Source organism: Puntigrus tetrazona, chromosome 16 (assembly GCF_018831695.1).
Source record: "Puntigrus tetrazona isolate hp1 chromosome 16, ASM1883169v1, whole genome shotgun sequence".
NCBI classification, from domain to species: Eukaryota; Metazoa; Chordata; class Actinopteri; order Cypriniformes; family Cyprinidae; genus Puntigrus; species Puntigrus tetrazona.
In genome coordinates this window covers 23,389,153-23,404,405 of record NC_056714.1, presented here as the reverse complement: position 1 = coordinate 23,404,405, position 15,253 = coordinate 23,389,153, and the positions used below count along the sequence as shown (strand labels likewise).

Here is a 15,253-nt window from a genome sequence, read left to right as displayed (position 1 = left end):
ACATCCAGAGAGGGTGGAGAGCATTTTACTGAGATCTCTCCTCCCTTTCGGGTAGCGAAAACAATGGTTAGTGTCGACATGACTTTAATTGTCTTTCTTACCTTCTGTCCGTGCGCGCGCAGAGCTGTACAGATCCACGTAGGCTACGTACTGCAACCAGAATTTGGATAAAACGAAGAGGCTACGAAATGACACCAGTTCGCCTTTTGTCGTAGATGTAACAGCTAAAAAAAAAAACGAAAGTCCGACGACATGTGTTGCTTTGACATGCCGTTGCATCCGCATATAAATTTAGCCGATAAGACCCGAGCGTCGATTTAAAGATTATCAATCGAGATATCTGCATTCAGATGCGGGGACTGAAAAGATGCTTTTAAATGTATGCATGGTGATGGCCAAAGCTTCAGCCGGCGGAGATACATCTGCATATGGAAATCAGGATAACCCTGGGTCCAATTTTACTTAACAGTGATGTACTGGTTATTAATTAGACCGGAGTTATGTGGGGCACGCCAAGGAGCTTAAAAGACGTATTAATGCATCACGATTCAAAATTACCTCTCTTTACTGGCAGCCTGTAGCTGTGATTTAAATGACAATAACTAATTTCTTACATGTAATGTCGAAATTGTCGTTTTATCTGTTGCGCGTTCTTTGCTACGTTTAGTTACTAGCAAAGACAAAAAATACACGCAGTAACTTTTTCGACGTTTCAATCACTGTTTGTAACGTGTTAATATTATTGCAGTTCCTGATCACACCCCCAAGAACTTCTGTCCAATCAAAGAGCGGTTTGGTTGACCGACGCGTCCGTGCGCATGCGCAGTGTTGCTTTGACTGTAGCGCGGGAGTCCGGTGATACACTGGTAGGGAGGTCGTTCATAGACGCGGCAGTTGTCAACAGTGTTGAAGTAAGTGTTATTATAAACGTTATTAGATCCTAAACAACCAAACATGTTGTACATGTTAAAAATGATACGGTTTCTCTTTCTACTGATACAATTTCCTGGTCGATAGCTCACAAAATAGCGCTAAAGCATCCGAAAAAGCCGTGTTCACGGCTAAAAATAGCATCATAAACTTGCCTTAGATACTTGCTGGTCTTTTGTGGTTTACGATTGCCTTACAGACTAGCGAACGCAATGTTTTGTTTGGTTGCTCGGTTATATTAAATAGTCTAATTCGTGGTTAAAAGGGTTTTATTGCATTATTTTCGTTGTCTCTTCCAAATTGTTCCCAGTGGTCTATTTCATCTTGTTGACATGGAGGGGGAGTTCTCGCAGTCCCTCACCCCACCTGTATCTCCATCTGCTCTGGATCATTATGGCGATTCAGCTCCCAGTCGGCCGCCCTGCTTCACCTGTGCTTATGAACCAGGTAGAGAAGAGACAGGACGACTGTCATCAAATGGCTACATCAGCAGAGGAGCCCTGAAGAGGTACTGAGTCCTGGCGTTATAATGATGATATACTTCGTGTCATCCTGTCTGTTAAACTTTCATCCTCTTTTCTCTCGGTTTAGGTTGCTGTTGAAGCTCGATCCAGCTCCTGCAGATTTTGAGGGGGACACAGTTGATATTTTTGACTTCCCATGGGTGACAGAAACAGCGCTGGTAGAATCGACCAAACTTCTGTTTGGCTTGTTCAGGTAGGAGTGCAGGTGTGCCGGCTCTGGAGAATTGCCATGATGTCTGCTGAAACAAGAAGTCTGCTAATTTGACAATCTGTCTTTCCTTTCAGACAAAAGGTGTTAAAACTGGAGACGCTGGTGCAGTCCAGCTCCCACGATTTTGGTAAGCATCTGAAGACAGACTTTTTAGGAAGAGTTGTTACGGGCTGACAGTACTATTGCAGCTGATATATGAATAACTATATTTTTGCGCTTTCAGGTCAAGCGAGCAGTCTTCATTATGAGGCAGATGAACTGAGACAGCAATGCGTGTTGTTTCTCAGCTATATCAAGGTCTTCATTTACAGGTACATATCGCTGTGGCTTGGTAGTGACAAAATAATATAAGAGACTGGTTTCACGTGTCTTTTGCTCTACAGGTTTTTGGAGCCCTCACAATCCCTAGACGAAGGTGCTGTTCATCCCTACAAAGATGCAGAAGCTCAACTGCCCTCAGTCTTGGTGGAGGAGCTCCTCAGTATCACGCTGCTTATTGGACGAATCAGAAATCTTCCAGCCAATGTTCAGAGTGCTCTTACGATTCAGCATCAGGGAAAGGTGCTGTAGAACACCACTGTGCTATTTTCGCAAGATAAATATTATCTGTTATCCTATTGATGATATTCCTCAATATCTGGTACCGTATTTGATAAATGGCCTAACACTATAGTTGACCATTCTCTCATTGCTTAGTCACCCTCCTAGTTGTTCCAAGCCTGTAGGATTTTTTTTTTCTTTTTACCACAATAGAACACATTTTGAAGAAGATTGGTGACCAAAAAGTTAATGGTCTCTACTGCTTTTCAAAAGTTTGATTTGCCAAGGTTTTTAAAATGGTTTTGAAAGAGGTATTTTATGCTCACTACACATTTGATTAAAAAAAGAAAACACATTTCATAGTCATACTTTTGGCCTTTTTGGATGGACTTTTAAAAGGTTGATGGCCAATACAGAGTGGTTTAAAACTACAAGTACATTTTATTATATTGTCATTTTATATAGTGTCATAAGGATAAAAAAAAAAATCAAATTGATCTTTACAGCTCTTTCCTCCGTCTTGGCAATTATTACATCTGCATCTGGACATCCACTGGTCTGTTCTGGAGATCCTGCACCTGCTGGAGCAAAAGATGATGGGTATGTTGCAGTAACTGTCAATAGATTGCACGTGTGGTTCCGAAACTGGGACTGTCATACTAATAAGTGTTGGGTCCTATTGATTTTGAAAGGTCAGGTAGTTTATGCACACCAGTTCGTGAATCTAACAGGTGAGACCCTCACAAACATCAGTCTGTTTGAGGACCAGGTCAACAACCTGCTCTGTGATCTCATTGGCCTGGCCATGAACAAATATAATAAGGTGTGTGTTTTATTTAATAAACATAACAAATAATGTGTTGTAAAGGTTAGTAGGTAGAACAATCTTTCATTCTCTCGCTCTCTCTAGGTGAGACCAACAGAGACTTTGAACAGCCATCACTATCACTGCCTCTGCACAAAGGAATTATGGATTCTACTCATACGTTTGCTGGAGCACAGGAGCAAAACCATTCACACTCAGGTTAGCATATACACAATCTCAGCTTTGATGGTCGTTTAATGATTCTTGATTCAGATTTTTCTTTTCAATCCAGTCTTTTTGGAGTTATGTAAATGCCCTGCTGCAGACTGTCCTGAAGGAAATGCCTTCAGGAGACCGTGACCCAGGTCTCCCCATGCACTTTAAAGACCCTGATGGCTTCACCTGGTGGCTTCTCACACACCTGGCCCAGATTGGGATGTACAACCGGAATGGCACTGCTCAACAGGAGGTAGATCGACACTAACTAGTATCACACGATGAGATTTTATTCATTTTAATAATGAATATTACATTGTTGAGTTTGTTTGCCATTTCAGAAACAACTTGAGGATAATTGGAGCTTTGTGATGGGGCTGCTGAAGTCTAGCTGTGATCCAAAGGTGATTAAAATAACATTGCATATTCCTGTGTATTATGTGTTTATTTGGCTAATATGCTTGTTTTGCTTGTCTGTTGGTGAATAGCATTAGATATATTTTTGCATTGTGCACATTGCATTCTAAAAGGTAAAGAGAATCATGATTTATTTTCAGAAAGCTGCACAGGAAGAACAGATACGAATGATTGTCCACTGCTGCCTCAGCCTCAGCTTGATGTGGGGCCCAAATGTCAGTGTTGTCACAACACTCTGGGAGTATTACAGCAAAAATCTAGTAAGTCATTAGTACAATTATTTTGGTTATTAAAGCCATGCTGTACAGTGGGATTCAGAGTTTTCCCCATTTTGAATCGGGAAACAATGATATTTTATACATTTATACTATATTATATTCTAACTAAGGGTGTCTATATCAGCTCATTTCTGCAAGATCACATAGACATTAAATATTAGTACTGGAGACATGATGTACCGTGGGACCCAGAAGTGCAATTTTTTTCCCCCCGTTTAAATATATGTAAATAAGTTTTCTAAGTTAAGCAATTAGTTTAGATCATTTTAATACATTAATTACATCATATTATATTTATTTTAACCGATCACGATGTCCACATCAGCTAATTACTGCAAGATCACATTCACATTTGAATTTAATATTATGCTTTAATAATTTAAACTCACTCAAACTGATAACATAATTTATTAATTGGGAAAAATGTCAAATTAAAGCATTTTTAGTTCACTAGTGATTTCTACAATACCAGCTGTACTTTCATAGAGACTAGATCCATCCTGAATCTGATTTTTTTCAGGTTTGCTTAATACTAACTTGAGAAGAATATTCAGTATATTGAAAAAGAATTGATGTTGATTATACTTTATTGCTCCGATTAGACCATACTTTATCATTGTGAAAGACACCCTTCTTCTAAAAAGACCTCCATTTCTAGTTCTGAGTTCTCTTCCTTTATGTGTATGCAGAACAATTCTTTCACCGTGCCCTGGTTAGGCGTGTCAGGGCTGGGCAGTATCAGCAGGACTCCCCTCTGTCTGTTGCAGCAGGCTAAGAGCTGCTGTAACCCTGCATCCGTTGGCTCCAACTCTCACACACAGCTCTACCGCTCAACCAACTCCTTCCATATCTTCCTGCGTATTCTGGCCCTTCACCTGAGCCAGGAACATGCTGGCGGCGCCCCCTGGAGACAGATCAAGGGCAGGTGAGAATGAGCTTTGAGGCTCACACATATTTTCAAAGTTTAGACCTTTTCAGCCTTGCCTTTCTGAGTTCAGATCAGTCGCCAATTGGGTTGGCCCGGTGGTTCTCCAGTATGAGGCTGAAACGGACAGAATCTGGATAATGAATTTTTCTGTCTGGACCGTGCTCAGTCGTGCAGCAAGCGCGAAGGCTAATTAGCTAACGAGCATAGCGGTTAATTCACCTTAACGCAGGCGTTCGGGCTTCCAGCAATGCCGTGGCGGGGGCTGACTTGGCCGGCTCCAGGACCACCACCTCCTCCTCTATATACACACACACACACACACACAAACACACGTGCCACACGGGGAGGTGTGGGCTGCGCTGATGGCACTCGGGCTTGGAGCGCGCTCGGTGGGAGGCACGGCGCACGGTGCATTAATGAGATCGGCAGGGAGCGCGTTCAAGCTCGTACTCTGGGAATGAGCAGCATCTGCTCGTGGCACACGAAAAAAAAAGAAAAAAAAAGCTGTCCATGATAAACAAACAAACAACTAGACAGACAGGCAAAAAACGCAAACAATATCTCGACAGCTTTCCGTTCATCTTTGGCTCGGGTCAGTCTCTAAAAGCTTGCGCCACACTTCTGTGCACTGCGTCTATCCGTAGCGACGACGCGGCTCGACTCCCCGCAGCTTTGCGTGATGTGTTTTTGTCCAAACATTAAACGGATGCTCAAAGGCCTGCTTGTAGTGCAGTGTGTTTGTTATGGAACCTGCAGGGTTCTGTTTGGGCCAAACAGTCAACAGTAGAAAGAAGGGGGGAGCGGAGGGGGTCAATATTGATTTCTCCTTCTGTGCTGCAGCAAATTGAGCCGCACACGACAGTGCAGCTACCACTGTGTGCCTGAGTGTTTCTGACATTTAACATGGTCTTTTAAAGGCATTTCACCGTGGTGCCCGGAGGATCAAACAACACTCTCTCATACACACACACACACACACACATAAGCAAACTTGCACATGCTGCTCACAGGCATAGCTTTCCAGGAAGACTGAACGTCTGGAGGAGGTTAGCGATGAGTTGAGTACTTGGGTTGAAATGTTTGATCCTGATGGACCCCAACAGATTTTTAAAGCTATGGCAGCATTTGGTGGAAATATTATTGGAATGAATTAAATATTGATCAGTCTTGAATCAATGAGGAAAATTTGCTGTATAGTAGACATTGATTGTACATTAGGGCTGAATATTACCAACTACTCATCAAAATACAAATTTTACAATAAGTCCTAAAGTCATAAAAGTGTAGGATGATTTTGATATATTTGGTAATTAAAATATTTTACATTTGGCAAAACATTTTTAGGATTTTTCTCATTTATTGATATGTTGATGATATCTTTTCATCGAGCCACCGCAAAGGTGACCCACAGTAGCTATGTTTTCATCCTTTGTGCAAAAAATTGGAATATCGCATAAAACATTTGCGAATAAAGAAACCCGCTTCCATCCAGTGAGCTAAAGAGAACAAAATCGTCACTTCCTGATAAAATTAATTTAATTTGCTGCAGTTGGAGATGGAACTGTATGTAATAATTTTTGTATATAATAAATTAGGAGCTACAAAATGTGGCCATGTTATCTTATTTTCAGAGCCTGCTATTTAGAAACAGTTCTGGGAATTAATTAAAAGAAAGCACTTTGACGAGACTTTGCTCAAGCATTTTAGAATGACAAAACTAGCATTTGGATGTTTAAATGCCATTGGATCAGTCTGTTGGTTGGTCCAGCTGTATGCTCATGTCCTATTCATGCGCATTAAAGAATTTGGTAAAAGTTTTTCCACCTTAGTTTATTTATGTTTTTTTATGTACATTTATGCCCATGTTTTGATTTAGTGCAATATACTTGAATTCACAAAAAACATTGAATGGAAGCTAGTATGAGAGATTTATTTTACATTCATTGATATTTTAACCATTGCCTTGAAACTTGAATGTAGCATAAAATGTTTAGTTATTCTGATTGTTGGTTCCAGGTAATTGTGTTGAAAGACTTTTGATAGTCTTCGAAATTACTATAGAAATGTAATAAAATCATCAGCAATGTTTTGCATAATTTGCCATAATTTTCCAGAAAATGTTTATAAATTTGATGTATTGCTAAATTTCATCCACACAATCCTTCTCATCTGTCCACAGACTCTACTCAAAGTTCCACCAGAGGCGGATGATGGAGCTCTCTGACACGGGCCTGCTGCACTTCCTGCTGCTTTTCCTGGTCCTGGCACAGTGTGCAGAGCTGGAGGACGTGGCCAGCCGAGCGTGCGACTTACTCGCCATGCTGCCCGCTGACTCCACGCCCCCGGCCCTGCGTGCGCTGCAGTGGAGGGGCCAGCTGGCTCTCGTGCTGCTGTATTTGGAGAAGGGACTGGATGCTGGCGCTCTGGCGGAGCAGTTGGCCGCCTACTTCAGCCAAGCGGCCCGCGAGTTCTACCTGAAGACCACCGAGCCTTCGCGCAAGCTAGCTCTCTGGGCACCACTTAGCTCATACCTGGAGGGGGTGAGCGAGGTGTTCGAGACGAGTCCTAATCTTACTCTGTCAGAGGAGAGGCTTCTGAAGGAGGGTTTCGGACTGCTGCTGCCTGCCTGCCGTCAGTCCGAGCTCAGCTCCGCTTTGGGCTTCCTACAGACGGTCCTGGCGCAATTGCGGTGAGAGTACACGCGTTTTACTTTAGACGTTAAGATGTGTTGCCCCCCACCCACCCCCCTCCAGTGATCCCAGAAGCTTATACATATGGCCCCTGCACAGCTCAAATCTCTCCCCTGCATCCCTTCTATGTTGACAATGGCTTGATTGTGCATTAGTTATAACATAGTGTGGAGATAAGCTTATCCATTGTGCACAGAGCCCCTGTAAGGTCCCTTGTGCATCTCTAGGGGCCCGCGGCTCCCGGGTCAGCCCGTACAGGTGCTGGAAGAGAGCTGTGTTGAGTTTCGGCCCATGGGTCCGGTCCTGACTGAAGACAGTCGAGTGTGGACTGAGCTGAAGGGAGGGACGAGTTCATGGCAGGGACATCGGTGTGCCTTACATGGCTAACACGGTCAGAGGTGGCTAGGGTACGATCGAGTAAGGTGTCCGGGTTTGAAAGCACACACACACACAGACCTCCAAGGTAAAGAATCCACTGCTTAAGTGTCCACTCCTCTCGTTTTACCCAAATCAAACTCTGAATCACTTTAACACTACTAATTCCCACAATTCCCAAGTAGGATCTGTGGGTGGGAGGCCACTCATTTGCACATTAATGAACGATAAAACTGAAGCTAGCAAGTTTTTTTCCGAACGGGCTGATGTTGGCACCAAGATCCCGCTGACCCAGTTTAAAGAGACGGAGCGCTCTTCGACGTGTCCTTACAAATTACTCTTAATTTCACCGTGGTTCTGTTGTATCACTTTTATTAATGCGTTTTCACTGACACAATTAATGTGTTATTATGTGGTCTGGTAAATTGAACCCTGGCTTCATTACGGCTGTTAGGTTGGAGACGGCATGCGCAAGCTTTACGTGAATTAGCCAGCACGCGGCTACGGGGCGATGTAAGGCAGACTGTAACTGACGGATGATTCACGCAGATAACACAGGCCAGGCTCTAGTCACGCTCTAATTCTCCTCATCGCATTCCCTGCCACGATCCTCTGTGTGTGTGGGCAGCAAGATCGCAATGGTGACCCCTGCAGCATGGTGGCGTCTTTGCCAAATGACTAATCGAGTTCTCGCCAATCGATTAATCCGGTTCCTTCCTGCTGTGCTTTCGCCGTGCACACCGTCTCCCCTCAGGAGAACGAAGAGCACGGTGACACTGAGGGTAAGAAGGGAGGTGGTGAGAATTATCTCTGTTTCTATGTTGCTGTTCAGCACAGCAGGAGCTGTTTGTTTAAGAACACAAAACAGTTTTCATTCATTTAAACTGTTAGGACAAAATAGCTTTAAAAGGATGCAAGAGTTGTAGTGAATTTAGTCTGCTTTAGGTTTATTAATGAGTTGACATATTCATTGATTCACCTCTACACTATTTTTAAAGAAGTGACAGGGTTACATTACATCACCACTATGAACTATGACTTTCTATTGTTAGTGAGTTGCAGATGGTAACTCCAGATATTCTCATTCTTGAGAGCTTTTGTTTGGATAAAAATCTGTGTGGTGCAGTATGAGTCATCAGTCTTTTTGATGTATTCTAGGAAGAAAATTACATTTACAAATTATTTTTGTCAATATTTAGGAAATGCTTTGGACCAAAAAAGTGCTTTATAAAAATCAGCTCATTTTAAATTGGTAATATTTTCTAGTTTCTTCATTTACGGAATGTTTTGAATATCAAAACCTTTTAAATATCACACTTACAGAGACTGGAGCAGTGGCTGCTGAAAATTCTGATTTGTAAATGACGTTTTAAAATATATTCAAATTATTTTCAATTGCTGTAATATTCCACATTCAAAAGTTGGAACCCCCCCAAATGATCAAAAACCTAATATACAAATTGAGTTCTGATTTCATTAGGTCTTTGAATGTTGCTTTAAAATTTAGCTAGGATTCATTTTGCTGTTAATTAATATTTAGCATGCTTGCATTACATTAATTGTACTGAAATATGCCCTAGAGTAAACAGAGCCTACAGCCTTTCTGATGGGAATTTCACTCAATAACTCTTCTCTACACAGTTTACCCTTCAAATGTTGACGCTGATAGCCTAAAACCTTCAAATGGTCTGACATATTTACTATTGAAATGGAAAGCGAAATGTTTTCGTCTGTTTTCACGAGCACACTAGCATATAGATTAGCCTCAGAGCTTCCAGACATAGACTAAAAGCCACAAAACTTTGATTTGGATTTCATGGCATCTGTGCCCACACTAGTATGCCTACTTGCTATTTTGAAAGGCATATTAGCTGATACTATAACACATGCATGGTCAGAAATAAGCACCATTGCTTAATGTCACAGTGAAGGACGTGCTCCTCCATCAACGGGGTGTGTGTTGAGCGATACCGAGATATCAGAGCTTACACACAGTGTCAGATGGCGTGCTCACGATGCTTATCTGAGTGTGTGATTCCGTGTGTCAGTTTACACGAAGGCGCCCGGCGTGATCGTGTAAGTCGGTGTGTGTACGTTCCAGAGGTGTGTATTCAAAATCAGTGCTGCAGTCCGGGGAGAGATTAAACGAGTGTTCAGATGGTACGGGGTGTGTGCGTGTAAGACGCCGCAGTGAGGGGATTAAGTGGGGTCTCTGACGATGTCTTGTACAATGAGGGTTGATGGGTGTGAAAGGCCCATTCCGCCGCTGTAACGAAGCTAATGAATTCACTCTCTAATCGATTGTCTCAGCTCTCCGTGGATTAGATGCAACCTTGCTGGAAGGCGCGAAGGTGTGTGCATGTGCGCACACACGTGACGCTCGCCCCGGCCCTTTCCCGGCGCTCTCACTTTCATCGCTGAGAATGACAGGACAGGAGGATCATCTCCAGTCTAAATGAGATTACAGCCCCTTCAGCTGCTTATCTGAGCTAATGCCAGCCGCTGCAGAGCCAGACTCGTGCTCTCAGCCTCCCATTCAGACCCAGCCTCACAGCTACCGCCAGGCCACGGAGGAACCGCTTGCCCCACACCAGCACACTCCATCTAATCCCTCTGTCCGGAGAGATGAGGAGAATCCACAGCGAAAAGAGGGCAGAGGGGGCCGGAGATGATACAGACAGTGAGAAAGGCAGCAGTCACATTTAAGAAGGTTGCAAAGAGAAAGGAAGATTGAAATGGTATGGAAGAATCTGGATAGATGAGATGGGGGGGATTGAAACGCAAGAACTGAATTTAGGAAGAGAGGGGCAATTATTTTGAAGCTCCTCACATTTGTAGTCTGCAACTATAAAAGCCAATGACACAAAGGTAAATTTCAAACTTGTCTAAAATCCGTCCAAGCAGACAACACGTGTTGACATCATATAAATATCTAATGAATATTTTATTGAAGGTTTGTGGTCAGAAAATGTTTTTCAAGAAATTCATTTCAGCAAGGACACATTAAATTGATCAAAAGTAGCAGTGAAGAGGTTTAAAATGTTACAAATTATTTTTTTTATTTTAAATGATGCTTTTTAACAGATTTTTATGAATACACCAATATCTTATTTTCGATCAAATAAATGTAGCCTTGTGAGCATTATAAAAACGTTCTTTGAAAAACATGAAAATATATATTTGTTAGTATATTTATAATATTTACGTTATCTTCTGAAGGGATTAATTGCGTAAAGTGCTCATCAACACGACAGCCGAAAACCTGCAAGTCTTGAAGTGTGTGCTTGGCATTAATCAGTTTCTCCATTTCTCTGTTTCTCTCTTTAGGAGAGTTCACCAGCGCTGTGGCCAGCCGTCTCACTCTGTAGATTCTCCCAGTTGGGTTCCTCTCCCCAGCGTGGCTAAAGAGCGCCACCAAGCGGTGGCAGCTGCGCTCTGGTCCCACTTCTTCCCCTTCCTGTGCAGCATGAGGCTTTCCCAGACCCCCCCGCCCCAGCTCGCAGACGCCGCAGCAGGTCAGGGAAACGGAGAAAATGAACTCTTGTTCTCTTAGGGGCTCTCTTTGCATGGCTGCCTTTTCTCTGTGGGCTCTGCTCTAAAAGAGCTGAATAGAAGGGAGTTGTATGAATGTGCAGTCGTTTTGATGCACACATCTAGGACAACTCATCAGTCTGTTTTGTTTTTTTCTTGATTGATTTTGAGAAACATAATAACCTACTCTCACTTTCTTGCTCTATATGTTTAGCTCTTTTAAAGGTAGAAATGTGGGAACGAATGTGTAAAATCTAATAGTATTTTATGCTATTAGGCTTTACACTGTTGGCATTAGACATGCCTGGCTCTGCCCCTCAAAACCTACAGCCCCACCCCATCCAGTCCATTATGCAAAGCTTCGGCTGGGATGAAATGCTTCACCCCCTGCTGGTAACCCACTATCTAAATCACCTGCTGCAAAATGGGTGAGTCTTTTTCCCATTTACTCTTTGTTCCGTTGCATAGTTGGACTGGTTTTACTGTGAGCTCAAAAATTGTCTTTCACAGAGAGTTGGTCAGTTGGGTCAGCTCTGGGCCAGGTTCAGGTTCGGCCCAGGCTTTATGTGTGCGTGCCTGGATCCGCTGTGTTCTTCAACAGTACCTCCATAAAAGCCAAGATGCTCCAGATACAAGAGCAGGTAGAAAGAGCTCATTAACCTTGTGTATTCTAAAACTGGTGTATTAAGAATTTGACCAGTAAAATTGTCACTATCCTTAACTTCAGTTCACTTGAACGCCATATTTGCAATTCTTACTCGCAGCTAATTTGGGCATGCAAGACCACTGTTGTCTGAAGCTTACATAAGAACTAGAGCCTCTAACAGCAGCCATAGTGATTATCATGATTTTTAATAATTGTCAGGTTTTTTGTTGTTGTTGTTTTTTCTTCATTTATAATATTATGAGTAACTGTTCCCAGACCCAGAAATGCATCAAGGACATCATTCATATAGTTCACATGACATCAGTGATACTGATGATGCTACTGATTCAATCATTCTAGAATCAAAATATCTTCTGAAAAAAAAGGCATAAAGATTTGGAACAACATGGACTAAATTATGATTTTTTTTTTTTTTTTTTTGTATGAATTCCTGATTTGCTCACAAGTGATAGCGAATCTGTGTTATTAAAATGATTTGGGTGTGTCAGAGAGAGCAGCTGTGGTATCGTGTGTACAGGAAGAAATCTGGATGAACAGCTGGCCGAGTTAACCAGACAGGTTCTCCGACTTCCAGAAGTGGAGTCTGTGCTGCAGAGAGCAGGCCTACATCCTGCTGCTGCCAAAGATCCCAAACCTGCAATGGCTGTGTTCATCAAGGTACACGCACTCAGACCAGAAGCTCTAACATAAGACGTACTGTATCTCCAACACTATGTACTTGTGCTTTACTAGGCTGTGGGGCGATCATACGGTGAGCTCCAGCTCCTCTCTGAGCGTTCTTCAGCGGTGTCCCGAGCACTGGAGTATGTAGGAGACATCCTCAAATATATCAAGCCTTACCTGCTAAACAAGAGCCGGGAGGGTCTACAGCTGGCATACTGGACTGTAGGTAGGTATCTTTTAACACTCTTTTTTTTGATTCCTCTTAAACTGCAAAAAATAAAATGTCCTGCAAACAGCACTTTGTTTACTGTAAGTTAATGATGGTTTCGTATATATTTCAGGCTGCCTGATCAAGCACTGGAGCCACCTGTTCGCCACCTCTAAAGCTCAGCAACTGCTCTTCCGTATCGTAGATGTGCTCTTACTGCCCCACGCTCTCCTCCAACAGGACAGTGGAGCACACACTCAAATGCTGTCAGCCCTAAAAGAAAGCCTGCCTCTGTTCCTGCAGGTTAATACTTTGTATTTAGACTATTAACTTTTCCTGTTGAATGAACTTCCCTGTCTGTCATAACTAAGATTGTCTTGGTATCTTCAGGGTTTGTCAATGGCGGTGAATGTGTCACAATCTCAGGGGGCGTACCTGAAGCAGCAGCTGCACAGTGTCATTTCCCAGTACTTGAGCCGATTTCTCCCATCCACACCCTCTACTGGAGCGGTGGTCAATCATCCTGTCCTGCTTGCAGCCTGCGAATCAACACCCACCCCGCAGGGGGAAAGACTCAGAAGGAGCATACTGCATGTGCTGAGGTATGACTCACGTGATTTCATATTCATTTAAATAGCAATACATAAACTGTATGTAGCTTTTAGCTTCATAGTATTTGAGTACGGAAGGAGATGACAAACTTTTAGGAATAACATCGTCTCCGCAGAGAGAACTTCCTCCAGTTTAAAGGTCTCGCTCCTCCTCCCCGACTTGCTGCTGTTCTCTCTTTACTGTTGGAGCTTCTGAAAAGGAACAGGGACAGAGATCCTGCCTTACTCACAGTTCCACTTCCTTTGGTGCTGCGCTGTCTGATGCTGGTCAATGAGCCACAAGGTAGACATGGACAAACCAAATCAAGAGCTATTTATTACAACACGTTCTGTCACACGCACCATGCCGTTTCAAGTCATTAACTGTTAATGTTTGTATCGTTCATCATTGTTGAAAGTACAAAAGTAAAATTTTTGTTCAATTTAATGCAAGAAAAAAAACATCTCACTGACCCCAACCTGTAGGGTAGTTTATGTATTGTTTATTTAGTGTTATTCTGGCATTTATTAAGTTTTAGTTTAGTTTTTTAGTTATTATAGCTCTTTTTGTTATTAAATTTTTTTGGTATTTTAGAAATATTACCTCTGCATCGTTAAAGTGTAATATTTCATTTTTATTTTGCCAAAACATTAAAAAAACAAGTAAGCAGTGAGACGTCACTAAAACATGTAACCTATCTCATAGTTTTTATATAATCAAATCCCTGTTGTGTTTGTCACAGTAAAGAGGCTGAGCACAGAGGTTACACAGCTCATTGTGGAGCGGTGCACTGCTGCAGTAGGAGAGCAGCCATGTGAACACACCACTACTATTCTACGGTAAGTTACACACACTGTTCAGTGCTGCTTTAGAGACTATACTTTCTCGTTCTGTTGTTACCTCTTTTTTTTTCATTTCCCAGGGCCTTTGTGGAAGAGAATGAAGGAGTGTATGACCAGCAAGTGTATAATGTTCTAGAAGTTGTTGCTGTCCTTCACCCCTTCACAGTGACGGCTCTTATTCCCTTTCTGTCACTGAACCTTAGAAAGACAGAGTGCAAGAGAGGTCTGGGAAAAAATACCTCACTCAGGTACAGCAACAGTAACCTATGTGTCAGCTGAGAGCTGAGAAGAAACTTAAGCTAAAACCAGCACTATCCATTAGCACTGCCATTTGCTTTGCACCATGCTTCATTTTCTCCTTGTTAAAAATCTGTCTAATTGTTTTAGGAATGGCTATAGGAGGCTTCTGACCCTGCTTGGAGACAGTGGACAGGCTGAGATGGTTAGTTTAGAAGAAGACTGACTTCCATCAACTCCCAATACTCTTCTGTAAACAGTGTACATTGTGTAGACTTGATAGTGGGTCCATGTGTGGATATTGCGAATAAAATTTGTTTGAATACCCTGTGTTCTGTGCTTTGTTGCTGGCTTCGGGAATCAAGCTATTTTGGTAGTGTATTATGGGAAACCCCGTAAGACCCAAATACTAAAAATGTTGATAGTCATTAGTCCCGGTTTTGTACGTTAACCCTCGTAAAAATTTAAAGGTGCAGTACATGCTGTTTTCTGAAGGAATTTGGTTTTGGTTTATCTCATTTTGACATTGGATTTTGGTTAATTTACAACATCTAAAACAACAAAATATCAATGTAAGCTGATGGTGTTGGATATCAAATT

General features: G+C 42.3%; 2 protein-coding genes across 5 annotated transcripts in view; one reads left to right on the top strand and one right to left on the bottom strand.

Moving 5' to 3' along the window:
* The first annotated feature begins 775 nt into the window (after positions 1-775).
* On the top strand, positions 776-14,983 carry mms22l (MMS22-like, DNA repair protein). Its single transcript, XM_043261198.1, has 25 exons — positions 776-911; positions 1,241-1,438; positions 1,522-1,647; positions 1,740-1,792; positions 1,889-1,976; positions 2,049-2,226; positions 2,712-2,805; positions 2,898-3,028; positions 3,116-3,229; positions 3,303-3,479; positions 3,568-3,630; positions 3,784-3,903; positions 4,611-4,846; positions 7,029-7,538; positions 11,242-11,429; positions 11,723-11,873; positions 11,956-12,086; positions 12,630-12,769; positions 12,845-13,001; positions 13,117-13,286; positions 13,374-13,585; positions 13,711-13,877; positions 14,317-14,413; positions 14,497-14,664; positions 14,804-14,983. The coding sequence occupies exons 2-25, from the start codon at positions 1,263-1,265 to the stop codon at positions 14,877-14,879; spliced, it is 3,723 nt and encodes a 1,240-aa protein (XP_043117133.1). The 5' UTR covers positions 776-911; positions 1,241-1,262; the 3' UTR covers positions 14,880-14,983.
* The window catches only part of klhl32 (kelch-like family member 32), a 20,915-nt gene continuing 19,173 nt past the window's right edge, over positions 13,512-15,253 (bottom strand). For 3 of the 4 annotated variants that reach the window (XM_043261199.1, XM_043261200.1, XM_043261203.1), the window contains one exon: positions 14,488-14,614. The gene's annotated coding sequence lies outside the window, so the exon portion shown is untranslated. Of the gene's footprint in view, positions 13,523-13,684; positions 13,787-14,487; positions 14,615-15,253 lie in introns of those variants that run through there. The other variant, XM_043261202.1, reaches the window with a different exon arrangement.

Coding starts and splice junctions, on each gene's coding strand:
- mms22l (XM_043261198.1), top strand. CDS start 1,263: ATGGAGGGGGAGTTCTCGCAGTCCCTCACCCCACCTGTATCTCCATCT. Junction 3,029..3,115: donor CCATGAACAAATATAATAAG/GTGTGTGTTTTA, acceptor CGCTCTCTCTAG/GTGAGACCAACAGAGACTTT. Junction 12,770..12,844: donor CAATGGCTGTGTTCATCAAG/GTACACGCACTC, acceptor GTGCTTTACTAG/GCTGTGGGGCGATCATACGG.